General features: G+C 35.5%; 1 protein-coding gene across 1 annotated transcript; it reads right to left on the minus strand.

Annotated features, from left to right (window-relative positions):
• Positions 1–1,895: 1,895 nt before the first annotated feature.
• On the minus strand, positions 1,896–5,524 carry LOC108570237 (calmodulin). The gene is made up of 4 exons (XM_017932055.1): positions 5,315–5,524; positions 2,946–3,120; positions 2,453–2,695; positions 1,896–2,272 (listed from the first exon to the last, which is right to left on the minus strand). The coding sequence occupies exons 1-4, from the start codon at positions 5,315–5,317 to the stop codon at positions 2,244–2,246; spliced, it is 450 nt and encodes a 149-aa protein (XP_017787544.1). The 5' UTR covers positions 5,318–5,524; the 3' UTR covers positions 1,896–2,243.
• Between the last annotated feature and the right edge of the window lie 5,397 nt (positions 5,525–10,921).

Genomic DNA, 10,921 nt, shown 5'->3' on the forward strand with positions numbered 1-10,921 from the left:
TTTCCCTTTTTTTGCAATTTTTCAAAGTGAAAACATTTTCGCCGTAAACTGCTAAATTTTAACTTTATGTTCACAATAACGATAACAGCTATCAGAACGATCGCAAGGGAAGTAAAATAGTTTTAAGAGCTCTTTTTTTGCGATTCGCATGCCTTAATATCTCTATGAAAGGCTTCCGAATCGATGAAACTTCGTAGATATGTTAATGCGAATCTTGTTGACAGTGAATTATACATTTACATTTGTCGGCAAACTATTCTTAGATGCCATCGAAAATGACGATGAAGATAAAAACGGCTGAAACGAGAGGTCCATTGGTTAATGAAGGAAACGAATTGAGTAGTTGTGACCTAAAAATGAGGATACATTTATTTTGTCTTTTTATGATCAATGCGATCTAGGTCACCAGAAATACAAGTACTTCTCATTTTGTTCACTTCAATATTAAATAATAAAGGACTGTGGAGGAATTCTTTCTTCTTTTCTTCCTTTTTTTCGTAAATTAGTTTTACATATATATACATATATATGTATACATATACATATATGCATATATATATATATATGCATATATGTATATATACAATATATATATTACATATATATTATGACTTAACCACCGATACGATGTGTTTCCACCGTTCGGTGTCTGTTCTTTACTCTTAGTTCATAAGTAACATTATCGTACGAATCGCACAAAATCACACCAGTTTCTCCGGTTCTAGTTGCTCCGCTTGCGAGACTGGCACGCACCCCTGGGCGAAGGAAAATATAATGCACCGATCACTGTGACTTGACTCCATTTTTTAAATCCCTCATCCCTATTTTCTCTGTGGTTTTTCTTTTATATTTCAACAAAAGTGGTGTCGACGTTGTGTAACGCGCACGCGTTTTAAGGCTTTCTCAGTGGAGATAAGATACAAACGGGAGATTATAATGAAATTGGATACAGAACGCACTTGGTGAAATATGTCTTTTGTGTGTGTGTGTGTGTGTGTTGTGTCTAAAATACGTGTCATGTATACATAGATTGAAGGCATAACAAAGTTGAAAAAGCATAGAGAAGTTCCACTAGGAGTATCGAGATTTCAATAGAACTCAATTTCGTAAATCCCCTGGCTCTACGTGAATGTAGGTCCAAGATAGCACTACGTGTCTCTGAGTTTCTCGAGGTTTCTCCATTTTTTGCATTTACCCTCATACACTTTTTCTTTGATAACATTTCTCGACTATTAGAGAAATTAAATTATCCATTATGACGCAATAAGGAATCCAGCGTGTACGGAGTCATCGATAAGCCAAAGGTCGAAGCCGTTGTTGTTCTTCGAGCTCTGGAAAACGATGTCCAATCCAAATTTTCTTTGGCAAAAGAAAACAAACGCTTAACATGTACGTTACTGATAAAATTTTTTGCTACGACAAATGTTATATCGATGACATATATTATAAGTATGTTATTCTTGATCGAGAAGCAAGCAGAATGAATTTCTAATTCATCTCGATCAACAAACGCACCTATGTAATGCGCTATAATAGCTTGCAGATCTTTCCTTTCTTTTAATACTTTTCCTCTCTCTTATCTATCGGTCAATAATTTTTCTCAATACATTTAAAAGCAGAATTTACAAAGAAAATATACATGTGAAAGTCTCATGCAGAGAAGTTCTCATGCAGAGAAGAAACAGGAAAAGGCCAAAAAGAGAGGAAAGTAAGAAAAGATACCATTTACTTTTATCATCAACAAACATGCGCGCCTGTTTTTTTATACATACATACATATATATATATATATGTATATATGTATATATATACACATATATATACATATATATATAACATTTTTTTATATCTTTTTTTATATGGAAATAAATCATCTTTTATGTATAGATGTGTGTTTATATGTGTGCCGTAAATTTTTGTGTTGAGTATGTGCGCGTGTAATATGTACTTTTATGTTGATGTTGTGTGTAGTTAAGTATTTTGTGTATTTAAAGATAATGATTTTAGTGGTATAACTCTTTAATTAAACAATTGCCCTGTATTACTTATCGTTAATGATGATTAACGCGTGTTGGACGTTGACTTATCGCGTTTTATAGACATCTTTGCGTCCAGATACAAGATTTTTTCACTTTCTGGTCGATTCGCTTTTTGTTAACATTATATTTTTCTTTGTTTCTTGATTTATTTTAATACGTCAACACCACTCCGAGTTGCAAGTTTTTCCATTACACAGGTTGCATTCACTTTGATGTCATCATTGTGACGAATTCTAGGCAAACAAACAGTGACATTTAGACCTGTTATTATAAACGAGCAATTTAAATTTAGGAATTATATTCTAACTTTTAACTAGAGAAAGTTTACAAGATTTAAAAAATTAGAAATAACTTGAAATTTGAATTACATCAGAAACAGATTATAATGTATAACAAAAAGGTTTGGCTACAACCTTCATAATTCACTTGGCCATCACCATCAATGTCAGCCTCCCGAATCATTTCATCTACTTCCTCGTCGGTGAGTTTCTCGCCAAGATTTGTCATAACATGTCTGAGTTCCGCTGCAGATATGAAACCATTTCCATCCTTATCAAATACTCTGAACGCCTCCCTAATTTCCTCCTCACTGTCAGTGTCCTTCATTTTGCGAGCCATCATGGTTAAGAACTCCGGAAAATCGATTGTGCCATTACCTACAATTCCAAGTATTTTTAGTTTCGATTTTTTCTGAAATCAGATTTTTTCCAATATTCTTAATAGTGAGATAATGATAAGAATATAAAACAATTAGTCTTTCATTATGCAAGTTTTTTAAATGCAAAAAGGAATTTGTAAATAATGTTATCTATATTGCATGCAATCTAAATGAATACAAAAGTTGCATAATGAACAATAAAATATAACATAAATTAATTGCAAAGGAAAATAATTATGATCAAATACCATCAGCATCCACTTCATTGATCATATCCTGAAGCTCAGCTTCTGTAGGATTTTGACCTAGCGATCGCATGACTGTACCCAACTCTTTAGTTGTGATGGTACCATCTCCATCTTTGTCAAATAGCGAAAATGCTTCCTTAAATTCTGCAATTTGCTCTTCCGTGAGTTGATCAGCCTTTGAACAAAAACATTAAATTCATTATATGTTAAATACATATATATTTCTGCCTTAATATTAACAGAGTATTATATAAAGTCTATGAAATTATACTTTTTTATTTCTTACGTGTTATTACATTTGTAATATAACCATATCCTTCGTTTATAAAACAGACAAACTCTTTATACACTGATAGACAAAATGGAGATAAAAGTAAAACTTCCTATCATCTGTACACTTGTTACTTGCACTATGTGAAAATGAAAGTAAAGTAGTAATACTATTAATCCATTTTCTTTTACATGAATTATATAATTTAAGGCTGTACATTTTTTGTACATTAAACAATTTTTTAAAATTTGATATAAGTTCTTGTAAAACGAACTATGACTTCTAGAATAAAACACCTCACAATATAGGTCAACTGTATATATGCACTGCAGCATACTACTATGCTTTCTTCTATATATTTTATACAAAAATATCCATTAAGCATTTAGATCTATATTAAAAACTCTCGTTACAAATAAAACAATAATCTGATATTCAATATTTCAACTGTCTATTTGTTAAAAGAAAACTATATTTCCAAATACCTTACTAAAAAGAAAACTACATTTTTTTATATTGTTAACAAAAAAATCGCACATTTTCGAATAATCATTCATTTCGAACATATTTTTTGTTTATGCAGACACTTATTTTGTTTATGCAGACATTTAACAAACAATTTTGAATGGTCACATTTGTATTTTAGGTTATCCAGTAAGGTTGACGAACACGTAAAAATTGAAATTGAATATGAAAATTGTTTTCGAAATATTGTATGTTGTAAAATATCTATTCTTATGTAATCTAAAGCTTATAAAATAAAATTGTATAATTATAGATATTTTTTAAATTGGTCGTGTATGGAGCTTATTCCAACAACTCTTGTAGTTAGACATAGAAACAAAATTTAGAATTAAATTTATTACGATTTTTATAAAAAAAAGGAATTAATGTCCGTGAAAACTAATCGAAGGATGAGTGCAAGAACATATAAGGAATAGGGGAAATTGGCGCAACGGCGAGAGACCGCGAAAATCAATAGTGAGATATACCGTATAACGGTTGATTGCCGAATACTATCCGCTACGTAAGAGAAACAATGAAAATCCAAAAAAAAGACTTTCGTGGCAAGGAAAAATACATAAGATTATTCCTTTTCAACAAATATTCAATTCTAAAAAAGTTTTATTGAAGAATAATAGAATACATACAAAACGAAAATGAGACGAAATTTGGAATTTTCACTTTACAGATGGGATCATATTTCTTTCGAATATGCAAGTGTTTAAAAGTTTACCGAACATAGAAATTTTATTGAATCTACCATATGCATAACTAGCGCTAATTTTGTATATTTCACATATTTTGACATTTCCTAGACAGCCTTAATTTTTTAAATGAACAATTAATAAAATTCATTATTCGAACGTTGATTTAGCACTTATGGTTTAACACAAATTAGAAATGGAATTTGCGAGATATCGAGAGAAAAGCCCGATAGCAATTATCTCGCAAGAGATTTGATAATCTAAAGATAAGGGATTTTCAGTCGATAAAACTGATGAACTTACGATTTTAAGGAAAACTTTTAATCATTTAATGTTGAACTTATCGTTACAGGTTAACATCAATACTTGACACACAACGTAGTACGAACGACGTCAGCTCTCGAAAGTTTTCACCGTAGTAATTATCACAATGCTACATGGTACCAACATGCGGCCGAAAGACTCAAAAAATCTTCGTTTAATTTTCCGATTATTCGATGTATGTACGAATTTTATCCAGGAACTTTCTCGTCTCATGACAATCTCAAAAGACTGGGGAAAATTGTACGTAACTACTAGAGGAGGAATGGATCGATATTCGGTCCATCTCCACATACCGGCCATTACGAGGGTAATATCGTAATAGTCCGTAGGTAAAAGGATAAATTGGGATAAGATGGAAAACATCATATGAATGAGAATCGTTCTTTTTAATTGTAGGAAAAAGTATGGGAAAAGAGTATTTCGGTAAATGCGTATTGGTCGGTTGCACGTGCACTCGGCGCGTCAATGCGGCAAACGAAAGCCAAGGCGAGGGCGAGGGCGAGGGGCCGCTGAGGCGAGCGACGTCCGCATAGGCACACGCACCAGGAAAGAGGAATCAGACTTACCATTTTGGCTCGTTTTTACGTCTCGGTACGCTCGACGATTTCAAATATCGTTCAGGCACTAGACACAAAGGATACTATTCACAATCTCTCCGGCGAACGTGGAAAGGAAAACTTAGTGTGCACGAAAGCGCGGACAGACACGCAATACGACACGGCCGACGAGAAACGCACTCGGGACAGCAATGGAGTCCACCGTTCTCTCTCGGTGTACGAGCCTCTCTGCCGCTTGTCTCGGTCAGGTATCACTACGCCGCCCCTAACGGACTATACGACGGGCTCTCGTGATTGGTCGATGGTCTAGACGGGGGTTAAGGGGAGTTCACGCGGCGATGCGCTGCGCTGTTTCCTACGCGATCGACAAATAGTTCCGTGCGGCTTCTCCTCTGCGAAAACCCTGAAAAAACGACTGGTTTTTAATTGGACAAATGGGAAGAAGTAGGAACGACACGACGTCCGACGTACAGAATGGTCGTCACGGACGACCGTGCAAATCCGCTTTACATGCGGGGTGGGTGCGGTCGTGTTTACAGGACAAGTCCGGGCGAACTAACCAGGCCTGTGATTGGCCGACGCGCACCTGCAATGCGTCAGGCAGCCGCGCGGACTGTGCCGCCGCCGGCTACCGGGTCAAAGCCGGGCTTCCCTGCGAGAGATGGCTCGAATGCAATGAGCGCGTTTTTCGGGTGCGTTTAGCCCTACACCTCTCTTTCTCTGTCTTTTCCCTCTTCTTTCCTGTCTCCCTCTCTTTATTCTCTTCCTCTCTATCTATCTATCTTTGTCTTTTACCTCACCCTCAATTTCTCCTTCCACTTTACCTGCTCCTCTCTCTCTCTCTCTCTCTCTCTCTCTCTCTCTCTCTTTGATGGCAACGGCGTTGATTTAACATTGTAACTCTCGATTATTCTTATAATTTTCAATCAACTGTCGCTATTTAAATTCTGTTCCTGGCATAATTGGAAATCCGCGCTTAAATGAAATAGCGGCCGGGTGGAAAACAGGGGATCTTTCGGGCGTTTTGGAGAGGTGGTGCAGCTCTCTCGACTCCGTTTCGTATCCTCGTCCTGCGGACGATATTAGGTCACGATGGGTTAATGCTTACAGTCTACACGAAACGTTTTAAAACGCTTTGAGCATCCCCGAAAACGATGTCGGTTAACGAACAGCTGAATCGTGAATCGATGGTGCGTCAGAAAGAGTGATATTGAAACGAATACTTTGTCATTGAATCGAACGAACTCTTTCACGCCCCCGACAATTATGTTCCTTATACATTCTGATATAATACTCTGAACGATGTGTACACCAGCTACCGCTACCGATGTCTTATTAATTATACATAATGAAAAAAATCCCAATGATTCTTCGATAACATTAGTCTTTAATTTTTTCTCTTATGAAAAAATTCTATTTCTGTGATGTCTTTTTATGTTAACAAAACGTTCAGTATTAATTTTACGTGCCGTCAAAATTTTTTACGAAATTTCTCGATTCTATTATCAAGTTTAGCGGAAAGAAAATATTTAGGTGGCCTATTTCACGTGGACCATCTCTTGCATTAACCCCAGAAGTGCCAGTGGTTTCAATGTCCTTTCATAGAATCGGTCGATATCTTCTTAAATAAAAATAATGCGCGTACGCGCTTGTTGGATAAAGGAATATAGTGTGGTTAGGTGGGTGCCGTTTTCAGGCCAAGAAACCACTATCGTACATAACATTTAATTGATTTCAAAAATTTATTCCTCGCTGCAACCGTTCGTAAATTCGCCGGGGAAAACGATACCGGAGCTATAGATTAAAATTTGAAGACCGGAACGTGAGGAACGTTCTGGTCTCGATGCATCTTAAGAGAGCTTTTATCCATTATTGAACTATAACAAAACTTTAAATATTTCTTAATCGAAATGTATAAAAATCAATAACTCCCGATTCTGTCTCGGTACAAGGAAATTGAAACTTTTGTACAAGGTGATGAAGCAAAATAAGAAGAGAACAAGAAGAAGCGGAGAATACGTACGCGGGGAACGATTTGACTGATAAAAAATTAGTATTCGGGTTTGCACGTGCGTAAAGATGCGCATAAATTTAATTGTTTTGCGTACCATTGCATCAACGGACAGGCATACATAATTAAAATTGGCACGATATACAATTTGTATCGTGTTGTTTTGATTCATTTATTAAAATTTTTTTTTATTAGGACAAGAAATATCGACCATGAATCAATACAGGACAATGTGAATTTAATTTCGATTAATTTGTTAAAGAAATTCTAGTTCGATCTAAATTTCATTTGGAAATTTGAAAATTCTACGTTCGTCGTTCAGATTTGATGATTAAGCGTGTGATTTACATCGGTGAAATAAAGATAAGCAAACTTTAAGATAAATTTACTATTAGTCATACCGGTTCGTAAGAATGACGAAGACCTTAGAAAAATGATGATACAGAATGTAGCCTGAACACCTCACTAAAAGGATAGAAATTCGATTCACGAGTTTGTATTGGTTGATTACGTTGAATGCGATCATCGCATGACGCGCGGGAGAAAAATGTGAATGACAAGTCCACGATTCTATCCATGAGGAAAAAAGGAAATGTCCAATAAACTAATTGTTGCAGTTGCATTTGCAATTAAAAGGATGCAGGTAATTAGTAACGACGTCGTTTAAAGTTCAGTTATCTCGTTTCCGAATGTGTTTCGATAAAAGAACAATTGCGCACAATTTAATGGATAAAATAATACATGAAATATTGTGGAAATAATAATTTGAACCAGTGTAAGAGCACGACTGAGAATTATCATAATTCGAAACATTTCTTTATGTAAAATCATTTTTACGTAAATTAGAAAATTCATGATTTTTAGCTGTTACTTAACGTACTGCCAATATGAATCAGTAGCTGTTATACACAGCCTTACGTAGAATCATTGAAACTGCGGGTACGATATGATTCTTAACCACTATACGTTTTTTAGTATTTGTCCAAGTGTGACAGATACGTAATCAAAACGATTAAAACTACATTTACAGAAATCTTTGAAAATAATTATTTCTGAGCTGAAAAAATTAAATGCGGTGTACATGTAAAAAGTGGAATATAAGATTAAACATTTAACCGAATAAAATTTAGAAAGTAAAGGAAATATAAAATAGAATACACTCTTCTGCTTACATAATTTTATCGTATATATGTATATATGACATATTACGTAATATACTGTATTATTGTTACATTAAGTCATACAATACATAATGTCATATCAATTACATCTCGACCTATCTTATCGTTTATTTCGTTGCACCTTCATCTCGATGTCATTGAAGGAAATTGAATATATTTCTAATATAAAAAAATACGATTTCAATATTATGACACTTCCCTATCAAACGAACTAGCTATTAGGTTATGGTTACAGTGAGGATCTGTAATTTACATATTTTATGGTTACACATAGGTATTAAACCTTTAAATATACAACGCGATGGGGTGTTGTAAAATGCACGATACACCTTATAACGGTAAAAACAAGTTAATTGAGGGTAAGCCGTTTACACGTAGACCGAGCCATTTCTACGCTCGTTTAGCTTTTTCTTGGCCCATTGACGAGAATAACATGATATCCCTTCGACCGGCGTATAGTGAAATTATTTCTTTAGCACCGCGAGATAACGGCTATCATCGTGAAGTTAAATTGTCAATATAATCCTATAGCCAACAGTTCCATTGAATCCTAATTCAGTCGCGGTACGATGCAATGCGGCACGGGGTTTCCTTTATCGATGTGTAAATAATTAGTCTGTCTATTTCCTGTTCTGCTGAAACACTTAATTCACCTAAAATTACGGTGTCGTCGTAAGTATTGATATTCGTAAACTTCATTCGTATCTAATAGATAATTAACGATTTCGCCGGTGGCCGTGACCGATATGCGGTAACGCCGTCGCACGATGTCCGCGATATCAATAATAAGCGATGAGCATGCGTGCGGCAAAAAAGAACGTTCACGTATATGTGGCTACCTGACGAAAGTGATGGTTCCCATGACAATTTTTTTTTGAGAGTATACTAAGGTCACCTTGGATTTGTCAAAGGAAGCTACGACACAAAGGCACGCATCGGCGACGAATACGAATGTAACTTCGTCATGCAATTCTGATGCGATAAAATGTTGGTTCCGGAAGGGCTGAAACTTTCATTCCTCGGAATCCCCTCATCGAAGTTAGAACTCACAGATCTTTCCTGTATAAAGGTTTCCTGTATAAACGTATATAATTATAAATTTTTTTGGGAATTAATAAACGTCGATTGAATGCGAAAGAAACTAGGAAATTGATCTGATATTTTTGTATCGCTACTACGTACTTCGTACCTTACAAGATTACGAAATATAGAAAATACCGGTACAAACATAATAAAGACGAATTATTTAAGTGCAAAACGGACATTTTCATTGGTAAAATTTATCAAAGTAAAATACCATTCACCTGAGGTTAATTACTTCTCATGGCATGCTTTAGCATATTTCAAGAGGTAATGAGCTGGTGAGCCACACATTTGATGGATAGAGTAGCATTATCAAAGAATGGACTAATTTTCCCTACTCTCTATCGTAATGCAAAAAAAGAACCACCTATTCATTGATTTACACCGATTATTTACCGTCCTTTATAATATGTATGTACCTTTCCCTCCAATTCCAATTTATCGTATTTAAGAATATCGTACGTTAAAAAATGTTGGGATTCCTAACCTATAGTCATGTCTTCCATATATTCCATATTACTATATCTCGTCATTCCGGTGCGCTGTAGCCCTGTAACCTTCTAGGTTCCGTTCGACCAGCACGAAAAGAAAAAAAGAGTAAGATGATAATAGTTGGTCGATTGTATTACGCATAGCCGTAAGCTCTGCAGATGCGTGATGCGCTAAACGTGACGCGGTACCGACGTTCCACGGGCAAACCGTGTACGGAACACTGTTTTTGGGCATCGTTACCGGGAAAAATCGATGCTCAGCCTGATAGGACGCAGAAAATATGGATTCATGACGCAGTTCCTCAAAGGGCCGGCCTGCTTTTAAGCAAGGTTTTCGAAAAAGTTTCTGTGGCTCGGTTGCAGCGAGTCTGCGCACAAATAAACGCGCAATGCGACACGCGATAGAGTAGGACAGAAAGACTGGTAATCTCGTTAAAAAGAGACGGAACGGGGGATGGAGAAGCGCACAGTGGCGTTCACGATTAACGGTAAGGAAGGGAATTTAATGGGTGTCACGGCAAAGAATGTTAATTTTATACCGTACGTTCATCGATGTAGCGCCTAATTGGTGTTAATTTAACAGGAAATGCGCCACTGAAGACTATTCAAGTGTTCAATTTACAAAATAATATGATTTCGAGTCGCTTTGTATTCGAATAGCTTCCTGGTGTAGGAAAGGATGCTGATGTTTTATTATATTTGAAAAAAATCTGAAAATTTTATTTGAACATTGGATAGGGAAACATTACAAATTTGTCGATAGTTAATGCATTATATTACGGTGTTGTATTTTAAATAAATGATATTACAAATAATAAATATTTACATAATTTAAATATATATTATTACT

The sequence above is a fragment of the Habropoda laboriosa genome, unplaced genomic scaffold, assembly GCF_001263275.1.
Source record: "Habropoda laboriosa isolate 0110345459 unplaced genomic scaffold, ASM126327v1 scaffold81, whole genome shotgun sequence".
NCBI lineage: Eukaryota > Metazoa > Arthropoda > Insecta > Hymenoptera > Apidae > Habropoda > Habropoda laboriosa.